At 39.4% G+C, this 22,013-nt stretch overlaps 1 protein-coding gene across 1 annotated transcript; it reads left to right on the plus strand.

The window, feature by feature from the left end:
• The first annotated feature begins 6,629 nt into the window (after positions 1-6,629).
• LOC115924743 (adhesion G-protein coupled receptor G2-like) lies at positions 6,630-20,299 on the plus strand. Its single transcript, XM_030987531.1, has 10 exons — positions 6,630-6,820; positions 9,103-9,288; positions 10,335-10,727; positions 11,335-11,499; positions 12,308-12,423; positions 13,277-13,560; positions 18,492-18,558; positions 19,280-19,538; positions 19,724-20,014; positions 20,069-20,299. The coding sequence occupies exons 1-10, from the start codon at positions 6,764-6,766 to the stop codon at positions 20,297-20,299; spliced, it is 2,049 nt and encodes a 682-aa protein (XP_030843391.1). The 5' UTR covers positions 6,630-6,763.
• The last annotated feature ends 1,714 nt before the right edge of the window (positions 20,300-22,013 follow it).

Consider the following 22,013-nt stretch of genomic DNA (forward strand, 5'->3'; position numbering starts at 1 on the left):
AAAAGAGGATACAATTTAAATGACAAGATCATAATTGATAAAAATCGGTTTGGAGACGGCTGAAATATCCATAGACATTAAAACATTTCTTATATTTGTGGGGCCCCACAAATATTTGATAATATGAACCGATCGTTGAAAAAACGAGAAAACGCCTTGTGCATTTTATTCGGGTAGGTGAAGCGAAAAACGTATTTTATCCTGCATTTGTGTTACTACTTAATGAAAGTATTTTATTTGACATGGGCCTCCGGAGGGCAAGGGGTAGGGCTATGCCGGAAACGCCACCTAATAGTGTGGTACGTAGGTAGTTTCAAACGCAGGAGGTATAATTTAGCGAACGGTACCTGAATTTTAAAAAGAAAATCACTGTTCTGTTTGTTTAAAGTAATACATTTCCATAATTTTAGTAACCGAATTCGTTCAAACAGGCTGCCTGCCGTAGCAACAACCAGTGTTTGAAATGCAAGTATGACTTTAAACAAACAGAACCTTGTTATTCCTGGCTCTTTTTTCCTGATTGAGGTGTCATATGAAGAGCAGAAAATAAACTTTCTAGAAATGTGATTTTCTCTTTGAAATTCAGACAAAAAAATGGATTTGGCTCATGCTGCAATGATAATTATAAACCTTTAGGTAGGTCAGGAATCCCATGGCTTTTACAAGCCGATCGCCTGTCTGATTATCAAGATATTTATGATTGGAAATCGAAATCAAATTTTGCGTTTTCCTAACGGTTTTCATAACACTACAGTGTTTTGGGGGAAACGAGTATGGTAAAACCGGTCACTCAAAGATTTTTAATTTTTTGAGACACTTCTTGATCATTTTGAAGCTTTTTTTAGGGCTTCAATGTTACACCATATCACAAGCACTGATAGGGCCTTGCATCTCAGATTTAACATTGTTAAGAGGTACCTTTAGGGCCGAGAAGACAAGAAGGCGAGTGGCTCAAAATAGCTAAGGCGCCTTGTATAAGACGAGAAGGCGTCTTTCTCGGCTTTAACAAGGCGCCTTTAAATAAGCCCCTTTCACACCGGGCCATACGTAGAGTTACGTACCGACTACGCCGAGCTTACGCTGCCCTACGATGGCCTACGGAACGAAACAAATTAAACATGTTTATTTATTTTTTCGCGTACTTTCGGCTTTGACACTAGACGCGGAAAGTACGCATTTTGTACGCAAGTCTACGCATAATCTAAGCAGGGACTACGCCGAAGCAACTTTTTTTTCATGAATACGCAGCCTAATTTCGGCGTACTCGGTACGCCACACTACGCAACTCTACGCAGATCCAGTGTGGAAGGGGCTTTAGCAAGTTGTTATTACACCCCTTCTCGCTTCTCACTTAAACATATGGCGCCTTGACGTGTTTTGACGATTCACCTTCTCACCTTCCCGTCTTAATCATGGCGCATTGACGAATTAAACTAGTCGCCTTCTCGCTGCACGTTTTGCTTCCCTAGCATTGGACATTTCTTGGAAACAGGAATACCTACACAGTTTGCAGCAATTCATTTTAAAATTCATAAACATACGTGGAATTAAACGTTATCGGGGGCTTTGTCTTAATACTTTTTATTCACTCTTTTTTGTGAAGCTATTTGCCAGAATATCTCATGGATATCTCCTCGGTCTGAAGAAGTCGAATTTCCGGTGGGTGAAAACGGTACGTGGGCGAATTCAACAGGAATGTGTCCATTCAACACTACTCAAGGTTGGTTTTGATGGTCTTTAATTCATTTTTTTTATTTGAGGAATTAGACGGGGGATTAGGTTGGATAACACGGTCATTATGATAATTTCCCTATAGGCTAGTTCAAATATGGCGCGGTAATCCGCTGCAAAAAAAAAAAAAAAAAAAAAAAAAAAAAACGCGTTTTGGGGGTAACGTGTTAATGAATGGCAATTGCGCGATAGAAAACGACTTATTTACTCGCAATATCATTTCCAAAATATCCTTACTTTCATGATGTTCAGTCGATATAGTTTGTTTCACTTCGTTATTTACCACTTGACTGCTATTGGCTTAAAACGCGTTCATACCCCCTGTGCTACAGCATTTTTGTACTGTACAAAAACCTGACAAAAACTGTACACTGTACACATCAAAAGCCAGATTTTTTTTTGGAAGAGCGCCATCTACTGTTCAAGACCTGTATTACATCATTGCAGTGTTAATTACACAGCAGGGCTTGGCATTGTGCAGTGCTACGGTCTTGAAAGTGCACTGCCCTAAGCGCGTACATTTACGTGGTAAGCACAGGCATACAAAAGCGATAACACACAGGCGCGGATCCAGGATTTCTTAGGGGGGGGGGCCCAAATTTGAAATTATGCGAGCCAAATATTGGTACGTAATAGTGACCAACAGTGACGTAATGCGGGGGGGGGGTCGGTGCAGGGAGGGGCGATTTTCCCCCCTCCCTCCTCCGCGAAACGCGGAAGCTTTGACGTTTTATTAAATTATTAGAGAAAGAAGACGATTCGTTGTACCATTCTCGAAAATAATTCTCGTCTGAATTTAATTTTTCCCCTCCCGCGCGGAGCGCGGAAAAAATTTACGATTTATTAAACTATTAGAGAAAGAAGACGATTCGTTGTCGAGTTCTCGACTCTTAATCCTCGTCTGAATTCAGTTTTCCCCCTTCCTCGTGAAGCGTGGAAGCTTTTACGATTCATTAAATCATTAGAGAAAGAAGACGATTCGTTGTACCGTTCTCGACTCTTAATCCTTGTCTAAATTCAGTCTCCCCCCTCCCCCTCTTGCGCGAAGCGCGGAAGCTTTTACGTTTCATTAAGCCATTAAAGATTCGTATTACCGTTCTCGCCTCTTAATCCTCGTCTAAATTTAGGTTCCCCCCCCCCCCTTCCCGCGCGAAGCGCGGAAGCTTTTAAATTTCCTTAAATCATTAGAGAAAGAAGACGATTCGTTGTACCGTTCTCGAAAATAATTCTCATCGGAATTTAGTTCCCCCTCCATCCCGCGCGAAGCGCGGAAGCTTTTACGTTTCATTAAGCCATTAAAGATTCGTATTACCGTTCTCGCCTCTTAATCCTCGTCTGAATTTGGGTTTCCCCGCCCCCCCCCCTCCCGCGCAAAGCGCGGAAGCTTTTAAATTTCCTTAAATCATTAGAGAAAGAAGACGATTCGTTGTACCGTTTTCGAAAATAATCCTCATCTGAATTTAGATTCTCCCTCCCCCCCCCCCCCCTCCTCCCGCGCGAAGCGCGGAAGCTTTTAAGTTTCATTAAATCATTAGAAAAACAAGACGATTCGTTGTACAGTTCTCGACTCTTAATCCTCGTCTGAATTCAGTTTTCCCCCTTCTGCGCGAAGCGTGGAAGCTTTTACGATTCATTAAATCATTAGAGAAAGAAGACGATTCGTTGTACCGTTCTCGACTCTTAATCCTTGTCTTAATTCAGTCTCCCCCCTCCCCCTCTTGCGCGAAGCGCGGAAGCTTTGACGCTTCATTAAACTATTAAAGAAAGAAGACGATTCATTGTTCAGTTCTCGACTCTTAATCCTCGTCTAGATTCAGGTTCCCCCCTCTCGCGCGAAGCGCGGAAGCTTTTAATTTTCATTAAATCATTAGAGAAAGAAGACGATTCGTTGTACCGTTCTCGAAAATAATCCTCATCGGAATTTAGTTCCCCCTCCATCCCGCGCTAAGCGCGGGAGCTTTTACGTTTCATTAAGCCATTTAAGATTCGTATTACCGTTCTCGCCTCTGAATCCTCGTCTGAATTCAGGTTCCCCCCCTCCCGCGCGAAGCGCGGAAGCTTTGGCGTTTCATAAGATTATGAGAGAAAGAAGATGATTCGTTGTACCGTTCTCGATTTTTAATCCTTGTCTGAATTCAGTCCCCCCCCCCCCCCCTCCCCTCCTGCGCGACGCTGTGACGTTTCATTAAATTATTAGAGAAAGAAGCCGATGCGTTGTACCGTTCTCTATACTGTTAATCCTTGTCTGAATTTCAAAGATGTTCTTTGTCTGCTCCTTTTTCTTCCTACGTCCTCTTCCGATTTGGGGGACCGCCCCCCCCTCCCCCCCCCCCCTGGCTACGCGTCTGCGGTCAGATAAACACATTTTGATACCTTGTCTAACCCCGCAAGCGGTCAGATAAGCATTCAGGGGCCCGTCTTAGGGCCCCTGGTGGGGTCGAGGCGGCGGAGCCGGCACTGGAAGCTCAGGGGTTTTAGGCGTTTAATTAAGGTCAGATGAGCATTTTTTTTGTATACCTTATTATTTTGTGACACTGGCAGGTCACTATTTGGCGTGGGATCCAGGGGGCGGAGCCGCCAAAAATCAGGGGTTTGAGGCATTAAATTACCGTCAGATGATCATCTAAGGGCCCGCCGTAGGGCCCTAGGTGGAATCCAGGGGGCAGAGCCCCCGGAGGCTTAGGGGTTTTAGGCATTAATCACGGTCAGATGGGCATATTTTGATGCCTCATTATTTTTTAACACTGGCAGTTAACTATTCTTTCATTCTTGCTCTCATTCTATATTATTTCTCTTTAATATACTTTTTCAAAAAAGTGGGGGGGGGGGGGGGGGGGGGGGAGCTCGGTGCTCCCGATCCCCGCCGTACCTCGGGCACTGACATGTAGGAATCTCAAGAATCATATTTCTTGCCTGGCTGTAAATTTAGGAATTTGTCATTTTCCAACAAACACATACAAACGTATAATTTACTAAAAAGTGAGGAAAAATCTCGGAAATTATGTCATATCAGCATTATTTGTAATCCACCGTTGTGGAATTAGAAATAAACCACGTTTGAATTTGATTTCCCCCAAGCCCCCCCCCCCCCCCATCGGTACGCCAGTATCTCCTCTTTTCCTTTTTTCTTTCCCTTTCCTTCCTTCTCTCTTATTTTTTTGATTGGGGGGAGGGGGGGGGGGGGTCAACAGCCTGGGAGGCAGGGCCCTTTCGCCCCCCCCCCCCCGATCTCCTTTTTCCCCCTTTTCTTTTCTTCTTCCTCTTCTTTCTTTCCCTTTCTCTCCTCTTTCCCTTTCCCTTCTTTTCCTTTCTTCTCTCTTTTTTTTTTTTTTTTTTTTTTTTTGCGGGGGGGGGGGGCCAAGGCCCGCTCGGCCCCCCCCCTGGATCCGCGCCTGATAACACATACATGTATGTGGGTAGCAGTCAAGTGGTAACCACTAGCGAATCAAGATAGGGGCATGGAGTCTAAAAGCCCCTTTCTATAGATATTCAAGCCCCCAAACTGTTTTCATGAATACAAATGAATATGCGGGGCACACGTAGAAAATGAATGCAGGAACCCCAAGCCCTTAGCCCTCGGAATTAGATTTATATACTAGATCCGCGCGTGTTGTTGAATGTATTGACTATTTCCAGAGTCATGAATTTCTCGAGAAAATTGTAATCATAGACGCTTCTTCTTTACTTTTATTATGTCTCCTTCTATGGTAATAATTGTTTGTCAGTGTTCTTTTGATATTATGTGTGTATTTGTTTATATACCGAACAGCCAATGAACCGATCGGACGGGCTCTGTGTTTTGGCGATGGTATTACCCAGAGCCAGTGGTATCCTGTGGATAATTGCGGACCATTTAGAAATGTCACAGATACTCTCATAGAAATTGCACAGGTTTTTTTTTAGAATTTTCTTTTCATATTTCGATCATTGAAAAAAAGATTTTTTAATAATCTTCATATGTAGTGCATTTGTGTTTAGTATTTTGTAGATACCACTAACAATTACAACCTGAATTTTTTTAAAAACATTATTATAAAAAAAAGATAGGTATAAAATGACCTATTATAGGGTAAATTTCACCCGATTCTTTACATTATTTTTTTTACCAGTAATGTGTACAATTTTACACAATAGACATTCATTTTCCATTCTTATTAATTTTTTTTGTAAAGAGTGTATCCTTACTTTATATTTGAAAACTATGAAATCATGTCTAACAGGTAATAAATAGCCCATGTTCAATCAATTATACTGATTGTTTTAATATCATTCCATTCACAAATGGATTGGAAGATTTGTATTCAAGGCGGCAGCATATTCTCTGTCATATTCATTGACAATACTAAAATAGGAGCACTCTTGATACGGCATTGAAAGTCATAACATAGTTTGACACTGGTATAATTTTACCGAATTATTGCATTTATAAGATGTTGGTCTGATTAAAATCATTTGACAACCGTAGCGATAATTTATTCGGAAATAATCTACCATTTGCCGGTTCATGAGTTGTGAAATTAGATATTATAGGACACATCCTTAATTTTTGTTATAATTAAGATGGTATATGGAAAAAGAAACCTACTTATTTGTCATTGCAATATTGTAAGGGGAATGCGTTCGCTAATTGTTGATGTTACCTTAAGACCCCCCCCCCCCCCCCACTCCGGGAACGGAGGGACCGCATTCATGTTCCCCAGATCTCCGGTAAAAGGGTACTTTCACGCAACAAAGTCCGGCTCGTAATACACAAAAAAAATAATCGGCCAGTATGGACTTTACACAGCGGACTTAGGGGGGATTTCAAAGAGAGGGAACATGCATACGCGTTCCCTAAATAACACTGAGTGGGGGGGGGGGGGGGCGGGCCCTAGGGAGGGAAAGTTTTATCACTCAACTCAAAGTGTACATGCTGTAATAATAGTTTCCCCTCAAATTTTAGGTAATCGTAAGTGAAGAAAACGCAGCTGAAGTCAGCCAGCAAGTTGCGTACATTACTTCCAACATCGAAGATATCACATCAGATGACATCATGTTTGTGGCAGAGATAACATCAAACATTGTGAAGCTAAATCTTACTAGTGAAGAGGTATTCTGCACGATACCAGACCGATCCTATTGAATATGACGTTGCGATGGTTGATGAATTTTATTATGTTCCGATAAATATCTCATGGGGAAAAAGTGAAGTTTTCCCTCCAATACATATATAAATTGTTTATAGAATATGAAAGAGGTAAATCCCATAACCGTTTTTAACAATATTTGAGGCCTTGAAGCTAAACTACTGTGAATGAAGGAACCTTACCCCGCATGCGACTTTGCGTTTTACACCCTGGCCTGGACCTTTTCCCAATAAATTTCAAGGAACCGACTGGGAAAAGTCTATCCATGACAAGATATTGCGCGCGCACGTAGCTCTTCTGCAATGCTCAACGTACGTCCTATATGTCCAGTGTCGCGGTACGCGGTACATGTACTTTTGTATCGAGACGTACGAGTGAGAGAAAAACAACGAATAACAACAGAAGGAAATAGAGAAAAACAATAAATAATTAAAGAACAGAGAGGAAACAAAGAATGTCATAAGCAGAGAGAGAAAACAAAAACTAACTTGAAAGAAAGAGAGAAATTAGAGAAGGAATTAATCAAAGTAAGGAAAGAGAGAAACCAAATAATATTATGGTTTTTGTGGTTTAATTCCGCCTTCTTCAGGGTTTCAATTTTTGACGTGTAGCCTACTTTCAAACCATTTGCTGATTCGGACCCCCCCCCCTAACACACGTGTACACATATCGACACATACACAGACTACACTCGACATAATATGTGTAATGGTAATGTAATACATAAACTGTGATTTAAATATTGCACTCGTACCATTTTCTATTATTGTGGGATCACGTCTTTCATTTTATAAATTCATGTCATTTGTTTCTAAGACCTAATTTCTCTAATTCTCTTGACCCCTCTCCCTTCATATTTGTTTTCTAAGACCTCCCCCCCCCCCTCATCTCTCTTCATATTTGTTTTCTAAGACCCATTTCTCCCCCGCCCCCCCCCCCATCTCTATTCATATTTGTTTTCTAAGACCTCTCTCTCTCGACCCACTCTCTCTCTCGTATGTATTTCTCAGACCCCTCTTTCTTTCTCTCTCATTAACCCCCTCTTCATATTTGTTTCTAAGGCCTCTCGATCTCTCTCTTCATATTTGTTTCTAAGACCCCCCCCCTCTCTTTCTCATTTCTTGATATTTGTTTCTAAGACCTCTCTCTCTCTAGCTCTCAATTCATGATATTTGTTTCTAAGACCCCCTCTCTTTCTCACTTCTTGAATTCATATTTGTTTCTAAGACCTCTGTCTCTCTCTCCCTTTCTCTCTTTCTCATTTTAAATTCATGATATTTGTTTATAAGACCTCTCTTTCTCTCTTTTTCCATTCATCACTTTGTCTAGTGTAATGTACAGACACATAACATATAAAGGAAATTATACACCAGTTTTACATGAATTCATTTGCACTTTATTTACTGCTTTACAGCATTCATATACTTTTTTTTTTCGTGAAGGTAATCTAATCCTTCAATGTCAGAGAAGTAATACAAAAGATACAGGAGTATGTGTATGCATAAATAGTTATATAAAGAAGAAATATGTAGTGATGACTGACAGACAGTACTGACAGTGACAGTGACAATGTGACACTGTGTAGCGACTCACTTAGTCTTACTCTTAGTTTTGCTAACTATGGATGCCTAACAGTTACAGTTAATCGTACTCATATAACTACAATTCAAAACTGGATTTACAGTATCCGCAAAGGCGTCTGCATTGCCACTCCGTCATCATCCTCGATGAATTCCATCGTGCAGCAAGCTTCTTAACTTGTTGTTCTGAACTTGAAATCCTATATCTTCTCCCTTAATCTTCAGTATTGCAGCTGCGTACGGTGTGTATAAATGCTGCATCGACGTACGTCTGTGCATGTACGATTCGATTTGGAACTGGCGCGCCCGATCGAGGAGCGTAGACTAGACTCATTCAAGCAGTTTCATTGCTATTTACCGGGAAAATGTCCAGGCCAGGGTGTAAAACGCAAAGTCGCTACCCCGCATCAGGCTGTTTTTGGACAATTTGTATAATATGTAATTTGTTCCAATACAGATTTAGGTCTTTAACTGCCCTAACATATCTTTTTGACCCCTCGACGGTTGGTTCTTCCAGAAGTTGTTCAACAGCTTTAAAATAAAAGCTGTGAAAGGGCTGTCATGTTATTTAATATCCTATTGTCATTCAGTTTGATTTCCGGGCTTTGGCAGCTTTCTCCTACTATGGTTTAAACCATCTTCTTCTTTTGTGATTGGATTGACAGGTAACAAAGTCTATAACGAGTATTGTGAGCAATATAGCTCAGGTAGAAACAGAAGAACTTGAAGCCGCACAGGACGAAGGTGGGGCAATAAGTAAGTTTGTCCAGGCTTTTGAGGAACAAATCAGTCATGTTCAGGTTGCCGATGGTGGGATGCTCAACATTCAGCAGCCAAATGTAGCCGTACAGGTGATTTTACATTTAGGCCTATATCCTAGGTTATGAAAAAATAATTTGATTTCAACCAGTATACTAAAATATAGAATTTCATGTTCACGTTTATTTTCCCTTTTTTTTTGCATAGATAACAAAATTTAAAAATCCTGACACTGCCATTCTTTCATTGTGGTCTTATTCAATCTGGTGTCCAACAAGTCGCGGCACAAACAATTATAAAACAAAAATAATAATAATGATATTTATTATATACCTCACTTAAGAAATCCATCCATCTGAATGGTCGAAGTTAGAGTCGTGATTTTAGCCATTCCCTGTAAAGAAACGAACAATGCCAATACCGCTTAATAGTTCAAGAGTGAGATCCCTCGAAATTTTGGTTAACATGAAAATAGTAAAATTTTGCTGCGATACCCACTACTTTAAGTGTTACAATGTTCTTTGTCCGAGCGCGAACATCATACAGTGCTTTTTGTCTGCAATCCCAAATGATTGAAACTGTCAGTCATTTTTCAAGCAAAGATTACAGACAGTGTCTCAGATTTTCCGTAATGTTTTAACCAATCTTTATAAAATAAAAGGATAAGGTAATAATTCTTGATAGATTTTTAATCAGACTACAGAACATAAAAAATGGAACAATTAAGTATGTTCCAATCGAAATCTAAATAATATATTTTTGAACACCTCAATTGATCTGCTTTTATGAATTTATCAAGGGAGATCATTTTACATCGTGCATGAGCAAATGTTCCTTCTCTCACTTTCAGATAATATGGATAATAATAATAAAAAATAATGAATACAATAATAATGATGTTCACAATGATAGTAATAATAATAATGATAAAAATAATAAAAAATAATAATAATAGTAATTGGGGTTCTAATTCACATAATAATGATGAAGATGAGAATGATAATAACAATAATATTGATAATAATAATAATAATAATAATGATAATAATAATTATAATAATAATAATAATAATAATAATATAAATAATAACAATAATAACAATAATAATAATAATTGAAGTTGTAATTCACATAACAGGTTCAGAGTGTACTTGCTGACGACGTAATGAGCGGTCTCGTGATTTCGCTAGCTGTATACAGTCTTTCAGACCTGACCAAGTCCAATATTACCATCAGTCCTCCGATTCCAGATGACCAAGATGCTAACATACCAGACACCATCGCTCAGGTCAACATTCCACCTTCAGTATCATCCATCATTCCGTCGAATGGCAGTGGTGACCACATCCGGGTCAACTTCAATGTATTTTCAAGTCCAGCCCTGTTCATTTCTAAATCATTGCGCACAATCAGTGCAGATAATGAAGGCTTCAATCGATCGGCGAACTCGCACGTGATTTCTCTCAGTATCGGTCAAGGGAAAGTAGCAGCCTTGAACGAATTCATCAATTTTACCTTCACTACAATAATGGTAAGATCTATAGTGTCTTGGTCGAGTGGTTTAATGCGCTTGACTAGAGATGCGAAGGTCGAGGGTTCGCATCTCGACACGGCACTAATATCCTTTGGCAAGATATTAACCTGCACTTGCTGCTCTCCACCCAGGTGTTAAATGGGTACCCGGTAAGACCCAGGAAGTGGAGATTGTGCACAGAATGTGTTTGGGCAAGTATTGAATCCAATGGCCGGGGTAATAGTATATCTGTAAAGCTCTTAAAGACATCATAGATGTATTAAGCGCTATATGAAAGCGATATTATTATTATTATCGTAACAATAAAATGCCAGAATAACGTGTTTATCACATGTTTGTAATCTACATTTAGCAGTATTTATAGAGAATTAAATTTCTAGACACACACATATATATATATATATATAGGGGATAATGTATTATTTATTATTGTTATCTCAGCCTATGTTTTTCTTTTTTAACTCCTGTGTTTGATTCCTCTCATAATACTTGGGCTTTTAAACTGACAATCAGATTATCATTTATTCTACTTTCATGCCTTGTTTAACAAATGTTATTATGGGTCTATGCATTTCTTGCTGTTTTTGTTGTTGTTGTTATGTAGTCTGGCTACACGAATCCCAATTGTTCATTCTGGGATGAGGAGCAGAAAGATTGGTCCCAAGATGGGTGTGTTCTTGTTTCTGGAATCACATCTTCTGATGAGCGTTATGATGAGGAGAGAGTGCGCTGTGCGTGTGATTATCTTACCAACTTCGCTGTTATAATGGTCAGTGAAAAACAATATTAGTTACTTATTATATCCATTCTTACCATTTAACTACTCCCCGGATAACTGTAGCCCTTACTAACTATATAAACGCAGTATGTTACTAGAGACTTTGGGCGCGTTTATGCTTGATTTTGAAGGGAGAATGAGCGATTTGTAACGCTCATCGTAAACGCTCATCGTAATCGCAGTTCCACGGTGTACTGTTCATGCTCACTTCTCTGGCTCCTCCAGGCAATTTTACGCATCTTTTTGTGAGTTTACGATCGGCGATCGTGATCGCCGTTTTTCGGTGATTCTACAAAAGTGAGCATGGACGCAACCGTGTTTTAAACTAAACGCGTAACAGATGCCTGATTCTGGCCAGAAAAAGTGAAGCATAAACACGCCCATAGTGTAATAGTCCTCTTGATGACCCAGGGGTTTAGTTGGTCCAAGAAATACTAACAGGTGTTTGTGGACGAGCAGTCATTTTTCGACCTCTTCCCCTTTTACAATTTCCCTCTTACTTCCGAAGAACGCTGGAGTATAGAGCTGGTCTTCAACTCGGTTTGAATAATTTTCTCACTTTTGAGATCGAATAAAGTTTGGAGATGTGATGTTTTGTGTGAAAGATAGTAAAGTGACATTCTTTTCTTTGTTTTCCATCAGTAATATGGAGGTTCTACCACTTTAATAAGCCTCGGATTTCTCAGTTTTCAAATAATGACACAAAGACCTTATGAGAGCCGATGGTCTAATACTCAGATTTATTTGGGCATTCGAAGAATGTGTTTCAGTTTGGGCTCAAATTTCTTTCATGTTACAGGATATCCATAGACCGGAGAATTCACCAATCGAGGCTTACAACATCCTGACTTACATTGGCTGCTGTATTTCTATTTTCAGTCTTCTTGTGACATTGGCAACCTACTTGTGGAACAAGTGAGCCCATTGAGAAAAAAAAATGCCATCATTAATGTTATACAAAGGGACATAATATATAGTTATTCTCTGGTCGTTTTATTTTCGATTTTTATATGTTAGTTTTTGAACAAACAATAATTACATAAACTATAAAAAAGATGCAATTTTTGAATTCATTAAATAATCTTGCAAATTGCAAGTATCTCTTAATCAAATGATTTGTGAAATACGTATAAACCTCCAGCACAGTTCTGTTCGATATCACTTCTGTTTGAACCAGCAGAACTGTTGAGGACTACTATCAACAATGTACAGTTCATGATAGAAAGGAGAAGAGGAGGAGGAGGAGGAGAAGAAGAAGAACAAGTTGGAGAAGAAGAAGAAGAGAAAACACCATCATATGATTAGTTGCTTGGTGGTGTAGGGGTGGTGTGATGAGGGTCATAAATATATTACATTATTAATTTGTTTATATCGCACCAATATTATATATTGATATTCTATTAAATTCGTAGATCGAATCATCTGCGTAATGGTTTGCATAGAATAGAAAGCATATTCGTTTCGAACATCTTTGGCGTATATATATATTTCCCATTCGACATCGTCCTTAATAGTTACACCATGATAAATTGTATTCAACACGCGTGGCCATTCTAATGGTTTGTGCCAAGAAATAGAAGAGATACATGTATATAAGTAAAGCAAAATAAAGTATTCTCCTTCATTTTATAAAGATTTTCCCCTTCATTTTACTTTGTTTTTTTCATGTTGTTTGATGTTTCTATGTTCTGTGTTGCTAATGACGTGACCTGTACATATGGTACAAAATTGCTTCGACGCTTTTCTAACCTTATTTTGATCTTCATAGGGATTTAAGGACCAAACAGACTAACCAGATCTTCATCTATCTGTGCCTGACCTTGCTGTGTCTCTACACGACATTTGTCATCATGATCTCACTGGATTCTATCAGAGATTATCGTGAGGTCCAAGCTGGACCCTGTGGGTTCCTGACGGCCCTAGTTCACTACTTCGTTTTGTCCTCCATTGCATGGATGGGTGTAGAGGGGTACAATATCTACCTCATCATTGTGAAGATCTTTAACACCTACATCCAGAATTTCATGTTCAAGGCTTTCTTAGCTGCATGGGGTAAGAAATTTATGTTTTTTACATACCTATAGAATGTCTCTAGATCAGATACCTTTGACAGACTTGTTTGAACTATACATGTAGGTGCTAACAGTATAAATTTGGCATGGTCCGACAACCTGCTTTGCTGCGATCAACTTACAGCAATACAAAAATAAAGAATGGGCGATCAAATGTAATTCTTTTACAATTCATATATTAAACAAAGGACATTTTCCCCCACTGTTTTCTAAAGAACAAAGTAATTCAAAACCTCTGGCAGTGTACTATATTCATTGAACCATGCTAATTAAATTGACAATACGTATGTAAAGATCACACTGAGACGGACTATAGTCCAACAGGCATCTTCCTCTTCTTCTTGATTTCATCCAGATTTCATACAACTGCAGAGTTGTACCCTTCGCAGATTGAGTCAAATAGAGAAAAGGCAGACAATATAATAGGGGTACATAAATGTAGGAGGTCACAATATGTGCTAATGACGGCTAATGCAGGAGCTGCTTTGTTCGCAAAACTAGATCATTTCAAGTGCATTTCAAGGATACATTTAAGGGATGCGGCATTAGGGTTCAGGGCCTGGGCAGTAATGGGTGGGTCGTCGTTGATCCCGAGGAGGATGAGATTGGTGGTGACGTCGGCCACGAGATGGGGAGGAAACTGATTGTAGTTGGTGTTGAGTAAAAGTTGATAGGCCCTTGATGAAGTTTTACCGTTCGTCATCTAACAATGCCCATGAATTCGTCATAGGTCGCCATTAATGTGTAATTGATATATAATAATCGGCATGGCATGTGATTTGTACAAAGAAGACTCTAAACCCATGGGAGCAATGGCGTAATAAGCAAAAACGTTTTTTTTTTTTTTTTTTTTTTTTTTTTGGGGGGGGGGGGGGGGGGGGGGCTGATAAAAAAAATCCGCATCACCCCCACTCTAACATGCAGGCCCCGCTGAACAGTTCTCAAAGTAGTGTCTAATGGGCCCGCTCATGGGTATGGGCATCAGTGGCGAATCCAGGAATTTCTTACCGGGGGGTGGGGGCACAAAATGGCATGGGGTGAAGTATATGTGAAACGATGAAGCGACAGAACGAGGCTTAGGCGGCGAGGGAGCGGAGCGACCAAGCGGCGGTGTGTCTGGGAGGGGGTTCTGGCCCCTCCTAGAGTAAGAAGCATTTGCAATTTTAGAATCAAATTAGACGCATTTTCAGGCCATCAATTACCGACAAATATATTCATGCCTACAAATTTAACCCTATAAACCCGGGCCGCGCGTTTCCGTTTTACACCCTGCCCTAGGCTTTTCGGCAAGAAATTACACGAAACATGCTGTATCCGAAGTCTAAGTTTGTTTATATCGACGTCAAGAATAGCGAAGCCAAAGCTTATGTACAATTTCAATTGGGGATGCGAGGGTCTTCTTGTTCAAGACGGTTTTCCCGATATATTATTGTTTTGTTATCGCTGGGCTAAATTTTGCGAGCTGATCACGCATCCTCACGCTCTTAGAGTATTGCGTATTAATGGATAAAAATAAATGATACGACTAGGAAGATCAACTAGAGTTAGCTAGCGCTACGTGACGTTTTCAGAGTTCTGGTGGTGTGCAGAGCTCAGAGCGCCGAGGCAAGATGTGGACGACTAGACTCCGAATACCAGTCGGTTTGTAAAATTTTATTGGAGAAAAGCCTAGGGCAGGGTGTAAAACGGAAACGCGCACCCGGGCCAGGAACTAAGTTATTATCATCAGTCCCCCCCCCCTCCCCTCCCGCGCGAAGCGCGATAGCTTTGACACTCCATTAAATTATTAGAGAAAGAAGACGATCCGTTGTACCGTTCTCGACTCTCAATCCTTATCTGAATTCAGTTCCATCCCCCCTCCCGCGCGAAGCGCGGAAGCCTTGCGTTTCATTCAATTATTACTCTCAATCCATGTCTGAATTCTTTTTCGCCCATCCCCCGCGAAGCGCGAAAGCTTTCACGTTTACTCAAATGATTAGAGAAAAAAAGACGATTCGTTGTATCGTGTTCTTATCTGAATTTAGTTTTGACGTTTTATTTGATTATTAGAGAAAGAAGACGATTAATTGTACCAGTCCAGACTCTTAATCCTTGTCTGAAATCAGTTCTCCCCCTCCCCTCCCGCGCGAAGCGCCGAAGCTTTGACGTTTCATTAAATTCATTACTCTTAATCCTTGTCTGAATTCTTTTTCGCCCATTCCGCGCCAAGCGCGGAAGCTTTCACGTGTCATTAAATTATTAGAGAGAGAAGACGATTCGTTGCATCGTGTTCTTGTCTGAATTTAGTTTTGACGTTTTATTTAATTATTAGAAAAAGAAGACGATTCATTGTACCAGTCCCGACTCTTAATCCTTGTCTGAAATCAGTTCTCCCCCACTACCCTCCCGCGCGAAGCGCCGAAGCTTTGACGTTTCATTAAATTCATTACTCTTCATCCTTGTCTGAATTCATTTTCGCCCATTCCGCGCGAAGCGCAGAAGCTTTCACGTGTCATTAAATTATTAGAGAGAGACGATGATTCGTTGTATCGTGTTCATGTCTGAATTCAGTTTTCCCCCTTCCGCACTTCGCGCGGAAGATTTGACACTTCATTAAATTATTAGAGAAAGACGACGATTCGTTGTACCGTTCTCGACTCTCAATCCTTATCTGAATTCAGTTCCCCACTCCCCTCCCGCGCAAAGCGCGGGAGGGCTTGCGTTTTATTCAATTATTACTCTCAATCCTTGTCTGAATTCTTTTTCGCCCATCCCGCGCGAAGCGCGGAAGCTTTCACGTTTCATTAAATGATTAGAGAAAGAAGACGATTCATTGTACCAGGCCCGACTCTTAATCCTTGTCTGAAAACAGTTCTCCCCCCCCTCCCCTCCCGCGCAAAGCGCGGAAACTTTAATGTTTCAATAAATAAATCTTAATCCTTGTCTGAATTCATTTTTGCCCATTCCGCGCGAAGCGCGGAAGCTTTCACGTGTCATTAAATTATAAGAGAGAGACGATGATTCGTTGTATCGTGTTCTTGTCTGAATTCAGTTTCCCGACTGGGCCCCATGTGCAGTGTTACATGATGTAACTATTGAACGCTCGTTCGCAAATCTGTGCATGCTCAGTCCGAGTGGTGGGTAGCATGTATCTCTCGGCAGTGCTTGTCAGAGTAGCTTCTGGAAAGGAATTTTTTTACTAATGTTTTACTAATTATTTTACTACTGTTAGTGGCCACTATAAGGCCCCTTAGTGACTATAACAAACATACGCTCTTCCTGGCTATTTGGGAATGTGTCAGTTTGCAACAGAAACGCGTTATTTGTTGAAAATCATGTGATATCACGAACATTTATACATAACTTGTATATGGAATTGAAAATAAGTCATGGTTCAATTTTATTGGGGGGGGGGGGGGGGGCTGGCGCCCCCATATGGATATGGATATGGATATGGATAATATGACTTTTCCAGGAATTCTGCCACAAGCTTGAGCAACGTCGGGCCTGTACTCTCAATGGTTCTGGCTTTGGTAAACATAGACAGATCATAGTTCGCACTGTTGTATTCAACATCCCTGGCCTATATAGTACCTGTCTCATCACATCATCGATTCCATCATTATCATCTGCTTTAACCATCTTTAGTGTTTTTTTGACAGTCTCTCTAAATCCAATGACTGAAGCCCAACCATCAATGCGTACGATGACCTCGTCATTTCCTAGACATTTTATGAGGTTCGACAACATTGCCTTGCGACCAAGATAACCACCACATTGGACATACAATTTGTGAAGCTAAATAGAGTCCCAAATAATTAATATTCTACATATATGCTAATTAAGCTTATTTAATATTAGTACAATAATTACATATTAAGCTTATTGCATTAGTTAAAAATGAAAAATGGTGTCACAACTAAATCATAAAATCATATTATCCATGTTTTCAGTCTTCCTGGATTAAGATTAACAACATTATTACATATTGCATATACAGTGTATATGCTAATTAGGCAAATTATACGACATCTACATGGAATATCTTCTAATGAATTAATGTATAGTCTTTCAAAAGGTCATTTACAATTTTGCATTGCACCATTTTTAGGCTTTATAGATAAACAATGACAACAAAGTCCATACATCGTACATGTGCTAATTAGCTCATCATGATGCTATTTAAGACAATTCATTACTTAAAAATAAATACTGGTGTCATAAATGAATTCCTGGTCATGGAAAATCCTTGAAAAGTCACAATATGCACGTTTTCAGGCTTCCTGGATTAAGATAAGCAACCTTATTACATACTGCACATATATGCTAATTAGATTATAATGCTAATAAGGCTAATTATACTACGTATACATGGGATATCTTCTCATGAATTAATGATTATTCTTTCAAAAGTGATTTACAATGTTGCATTGCACCATTTTAAGGCTTTATAGACAAACACTGACAATGAAGTCCATATATTGTACATATTATGCTAATTATGCTATTTAAGACAATTGTATTACTTAAAATAAAAATTGGTGTCATAAATGAATTCCTTGTCATATAAAACCCTTGAAAAGTCGTATTATCCATGTTTTCATGCTTCCTGGATTGAGATTAGCAACATTATCACAAATTGCACAAATGCTAATTAGATGATTATGCTAATATGGCTATTAAAAAAGTTGCCAAGCTGGCAACCAAGCTGAATTTACTTCAATACCCATCTAGAACACGAATCAACAAAAAAACCTTGTACTTATCAACTTTTCCAGGTCATGTACATGGTCTATGGTACCGTCTACTGGACTAAGGCATATCAGAGAAACGGGGAAAGGAATGAGCTAGCTTGGCCCATGTCCAGTGTAGGCGTGTTATGAATAACTATAAACAATGTATTTCCTTACAATTGCACGTTTGTAATTTCAGGAATTCCTGCACTAATCGTGGTTCTTACCGGAGCTATTGCTAGAGGATCTTACGCCCGAGATGATCTGTAAGTGGTAACAGTTGATGCAAAATTGCCCAGTGGGAATACTTGTAGTTGGGTCTATAATATAAGTCTAGTAGTGTCCGACAGTGACTAGGCTACTGTCCCGTGTAAATTCATTTTTATACCTTTCTAATTCTATCACTGCACTTTCCCTGCTAAACCTTTGTCAGACTACTCGTTCGAAACACACCATATCTCGTATTTGCTCTCTCCTTCGCTGGTTCTTTGGTCTCTCCTCTGCTCTTTCAACTCTGCTCATTTCATGTGTACCCGCATACCCATGCCATCCCTTGGCTTAATCTCGATCGACGCGATTGTCGTCACACATGTTACACATAGCACAAAATGATTCAACCTGAACATGTCCAATTGTTTCCATTATAGTTGTAATAATCTCATAATCACATGATGACTCCCGATGAACAGATGAAGCAATAATTAAAAGCGATCATGAAGATGGAGTTTACTTTAGGTACCACTTTCATGGATATGTGTTGTGATCCAAGCTTTAGAAAGCACATTCACCACACATACTAAAAGCTCAGATGTTTTTAGTAATGTATGTGAAAGCAAATAAATAAATAATGGGAAATGATTTACCTTGACAATTTCTCAGATAAAATGTTTCAAGGACCATGGACATTTTGTATATCTATCGCTAAGAAAGTCAGTACTGATTGACTTGATTCAGTCACATTACAAAATGCATATTTACTATCAATAGATGCTTTCTACAATTCTGGGCTCAAATCGGTGGTCTCCTGATTCCCATGTCCATCATCCTCCTCATCAACATTGTCATCTTCATCCTGGTGGTTCGACAATTGCTCCGGTCAGCCAACTTCACTGGCCGGGTGAAAAGAGAGGCTAAGGCAGAACGTCAAGAGACTATCGAACGCGTCCAGAACGCGATCTGCATCTTGCTTCTGCTCGGTCTGACCTGGATCACCGGATATCTTCTTTTGATCCCGTCATTCAGTCAGGTAAAGCCAACGAGTTTAAAGAATAACTCATGTGTGATATCTTTCTCTTCTAAGAAGTATCTTGAGAACTCGGTTATGATAATTACATACCCAAGTAATACCACTTTAGATGTTTAGTACCTGAAGAACATGTAGGAATGCCATATACGTAATTATAATATTTCTGGAACATTTGCGTTCAACAGGTGGCCCAGCCAATCTTCATCGTCCTCAACTCCTTCCAGGGATTGTTCATCTTTCTACTCTACTGCGCCCGGAAGCCTCATATCCGTAAGAAATGGGGGATAACTTGTTTCGACAAGTTCCTAAAGAAAGAAGCAAGCACTTCCAGCGGTGGGGTAAGCTCGACGGTGCCATCCTCGTCACCTGGCTTATTGCGCCCAGGAGCCACGGGTAATTTCGTGTTGGCTACCGAAGACGACAATCCCGATCCTATGTGTACATGTATGTTCAATCCGACCTTTGATGTTAGCCAGGTTGAGGAAGGGGTCACACCACCTATGCACAAAGATATTTAAAGTTCAACCAAGGAACAGAAGAAGGACACGGATCGTGATCCAACAAGCACTGATGTCGTGACGGTCAGTCTTCTTCTTGATGCATCTGTCACAAATGTCACTAAGAGAGATGATGATGTTTTCTCCACCACGGATGCTGACACGGTCAGTTTTACTCTGGATTCAACTAATGCCATGAAAGCTACTGAGGCCACCGGTGATGTTGCTTCCACCAACAATGATGCTGCCACCAGTATCCCTTAGGGTGCAGAGGATGACACCATACACAATGAGAGGAGTGATGATGTTGCTTCTGTAACTAGCGATGCTGCCGTCAATCTTCCAATGGATTCAACGGTTGACATCAGAAGAAATTAGAGCAGTGACATAGATTCAGTGGCACCACCGATTTTTGAAAGGCCAAAGGCACAGTTGAGGTTTTGACTTTAGCGATGTCTTCATTCTTACCTGATTACAAAAAATGTAAAGGGTGTTTTATTCATTTATTTAAAGCAAGAATAAGGTCTTATTAAGAGAACATGATTGTACATTTGCATAATCCCTTAGGGAAGGGGGGGGGGGGCGGGGCTGGGTCTTAACTGAACCCTCCATTTCCCTTCCCCGAGCATTTTGCAATTACCAATAGTCCGTCACCACATATTTGGGAGACCAGATGATTGATTTTTATTATAATATTATTATATTTCAATGAAAAACAATTATCTGACAATTTTATTGATAGTTATCGAAGTATTCATGATCAGATGATTTGTTTATAACGATATTCTGTGGTGTAATACTCAAAGAAGACGTCTTTTTATTGTTGAGAAAAATATGATGGTGATGATGGTACGATAGGTTTTTTTTCAATTCATTTGAGTAATTTTTAATCATGACATGATGTATATATGTATATATTGCGAATGGAAATTAGAATATAATGATTGAGTAGCTAAAATCCAAGGACCCTATTGCTTTCCTTTTAAAAAATTTGTTTGCAAAGGTTTAATTTCTGTTCTGCCTTGAATCGAACCGGTTTACTTGCTGAGAACGCCAATGCCTTAACAACTAGACCACATTGAACCCGGCCCATCCCCCTTCCCCAAGCAATTTACAATTTACAAAAGTCCGTCAACATTATATTCAGGCAAGCAGGTGATTGTTTTTTGTTATCATCTTTGTTATGTTTTAATGCAGAAATTATGTCTGTACAAAACATATTATCCTTATCAAAGTATTCATGATCAGAAGATGTTTTGAAATGATACTTTGTGGTGTATTGCCCAGTGAACCGGTCATTCCATTTTTTGAAAAAACTATAATGATGATGATGAAACGATGATTTTTTTTACAATTCAGTTTAGTAATTTTTAGTCATGACATGATATATATGTAAATATTTATAATGCGAAAGGAAATAAGACAATGATGGTTCCCCATTGGTGTCCTATTTTTTGATTTTGTTGTTGTTGCGAAGATTGAAAAATTTAGCTCCGTTGCGAATCCAGTTGTGTCAATGGAATTGGCAAATCTCATGAAGAATTATATAAACATCTATAAACGTATATATACGTATATATCCTGCGTCGGTTGACGAAAAATAGAGCAGTGAGGAAAACTTATGAAAAAACCGTAGGAGATACAAAATATACAATTTTGTTCTTTTTGCTTTTTCAAGTAATGACAAATACTTGCAATTCTTGAATTTACCTAGTTGTTGAATGAACAAAGTGCCTATATAGTTTTTTGTGCCTTTTGATTTAAAGTATCTTTGTCGAAATTGATATCACCATATTTTACTCGGAAAAATGTATTTATTCTAGATTATTTTGATTGTATTCGTTACCAATTTTGTTCAAGCATATTTATTTGTTCATGGTGTCCCTGAAAAAGGAGACCCAAGTATATCGTTAAATTGCTAAATATTCCTCAATTACTTTTGGTTAATGTGCTCATAACAGAACAGCTAATACATGAA

Source organism: Strongylocentrotus purpuratus, unplaced genomic scaffold (genome assembly GCF_000002235.5).
Source record: "Strongylocentrotus purpuratus isolate Spur 01 unplaced genomic scaffold, Spur_5.0 spur5_scaffold_16, whole genome shotgun sequence".
NCBI classification, from domain to species: Eukaryota; Metazoa; Echinodermata; class Echinoidea; order Camarodonta; family Strongylocentrotidae; genus Strongylocentrotus; species Strongylocentrotus purpuratus.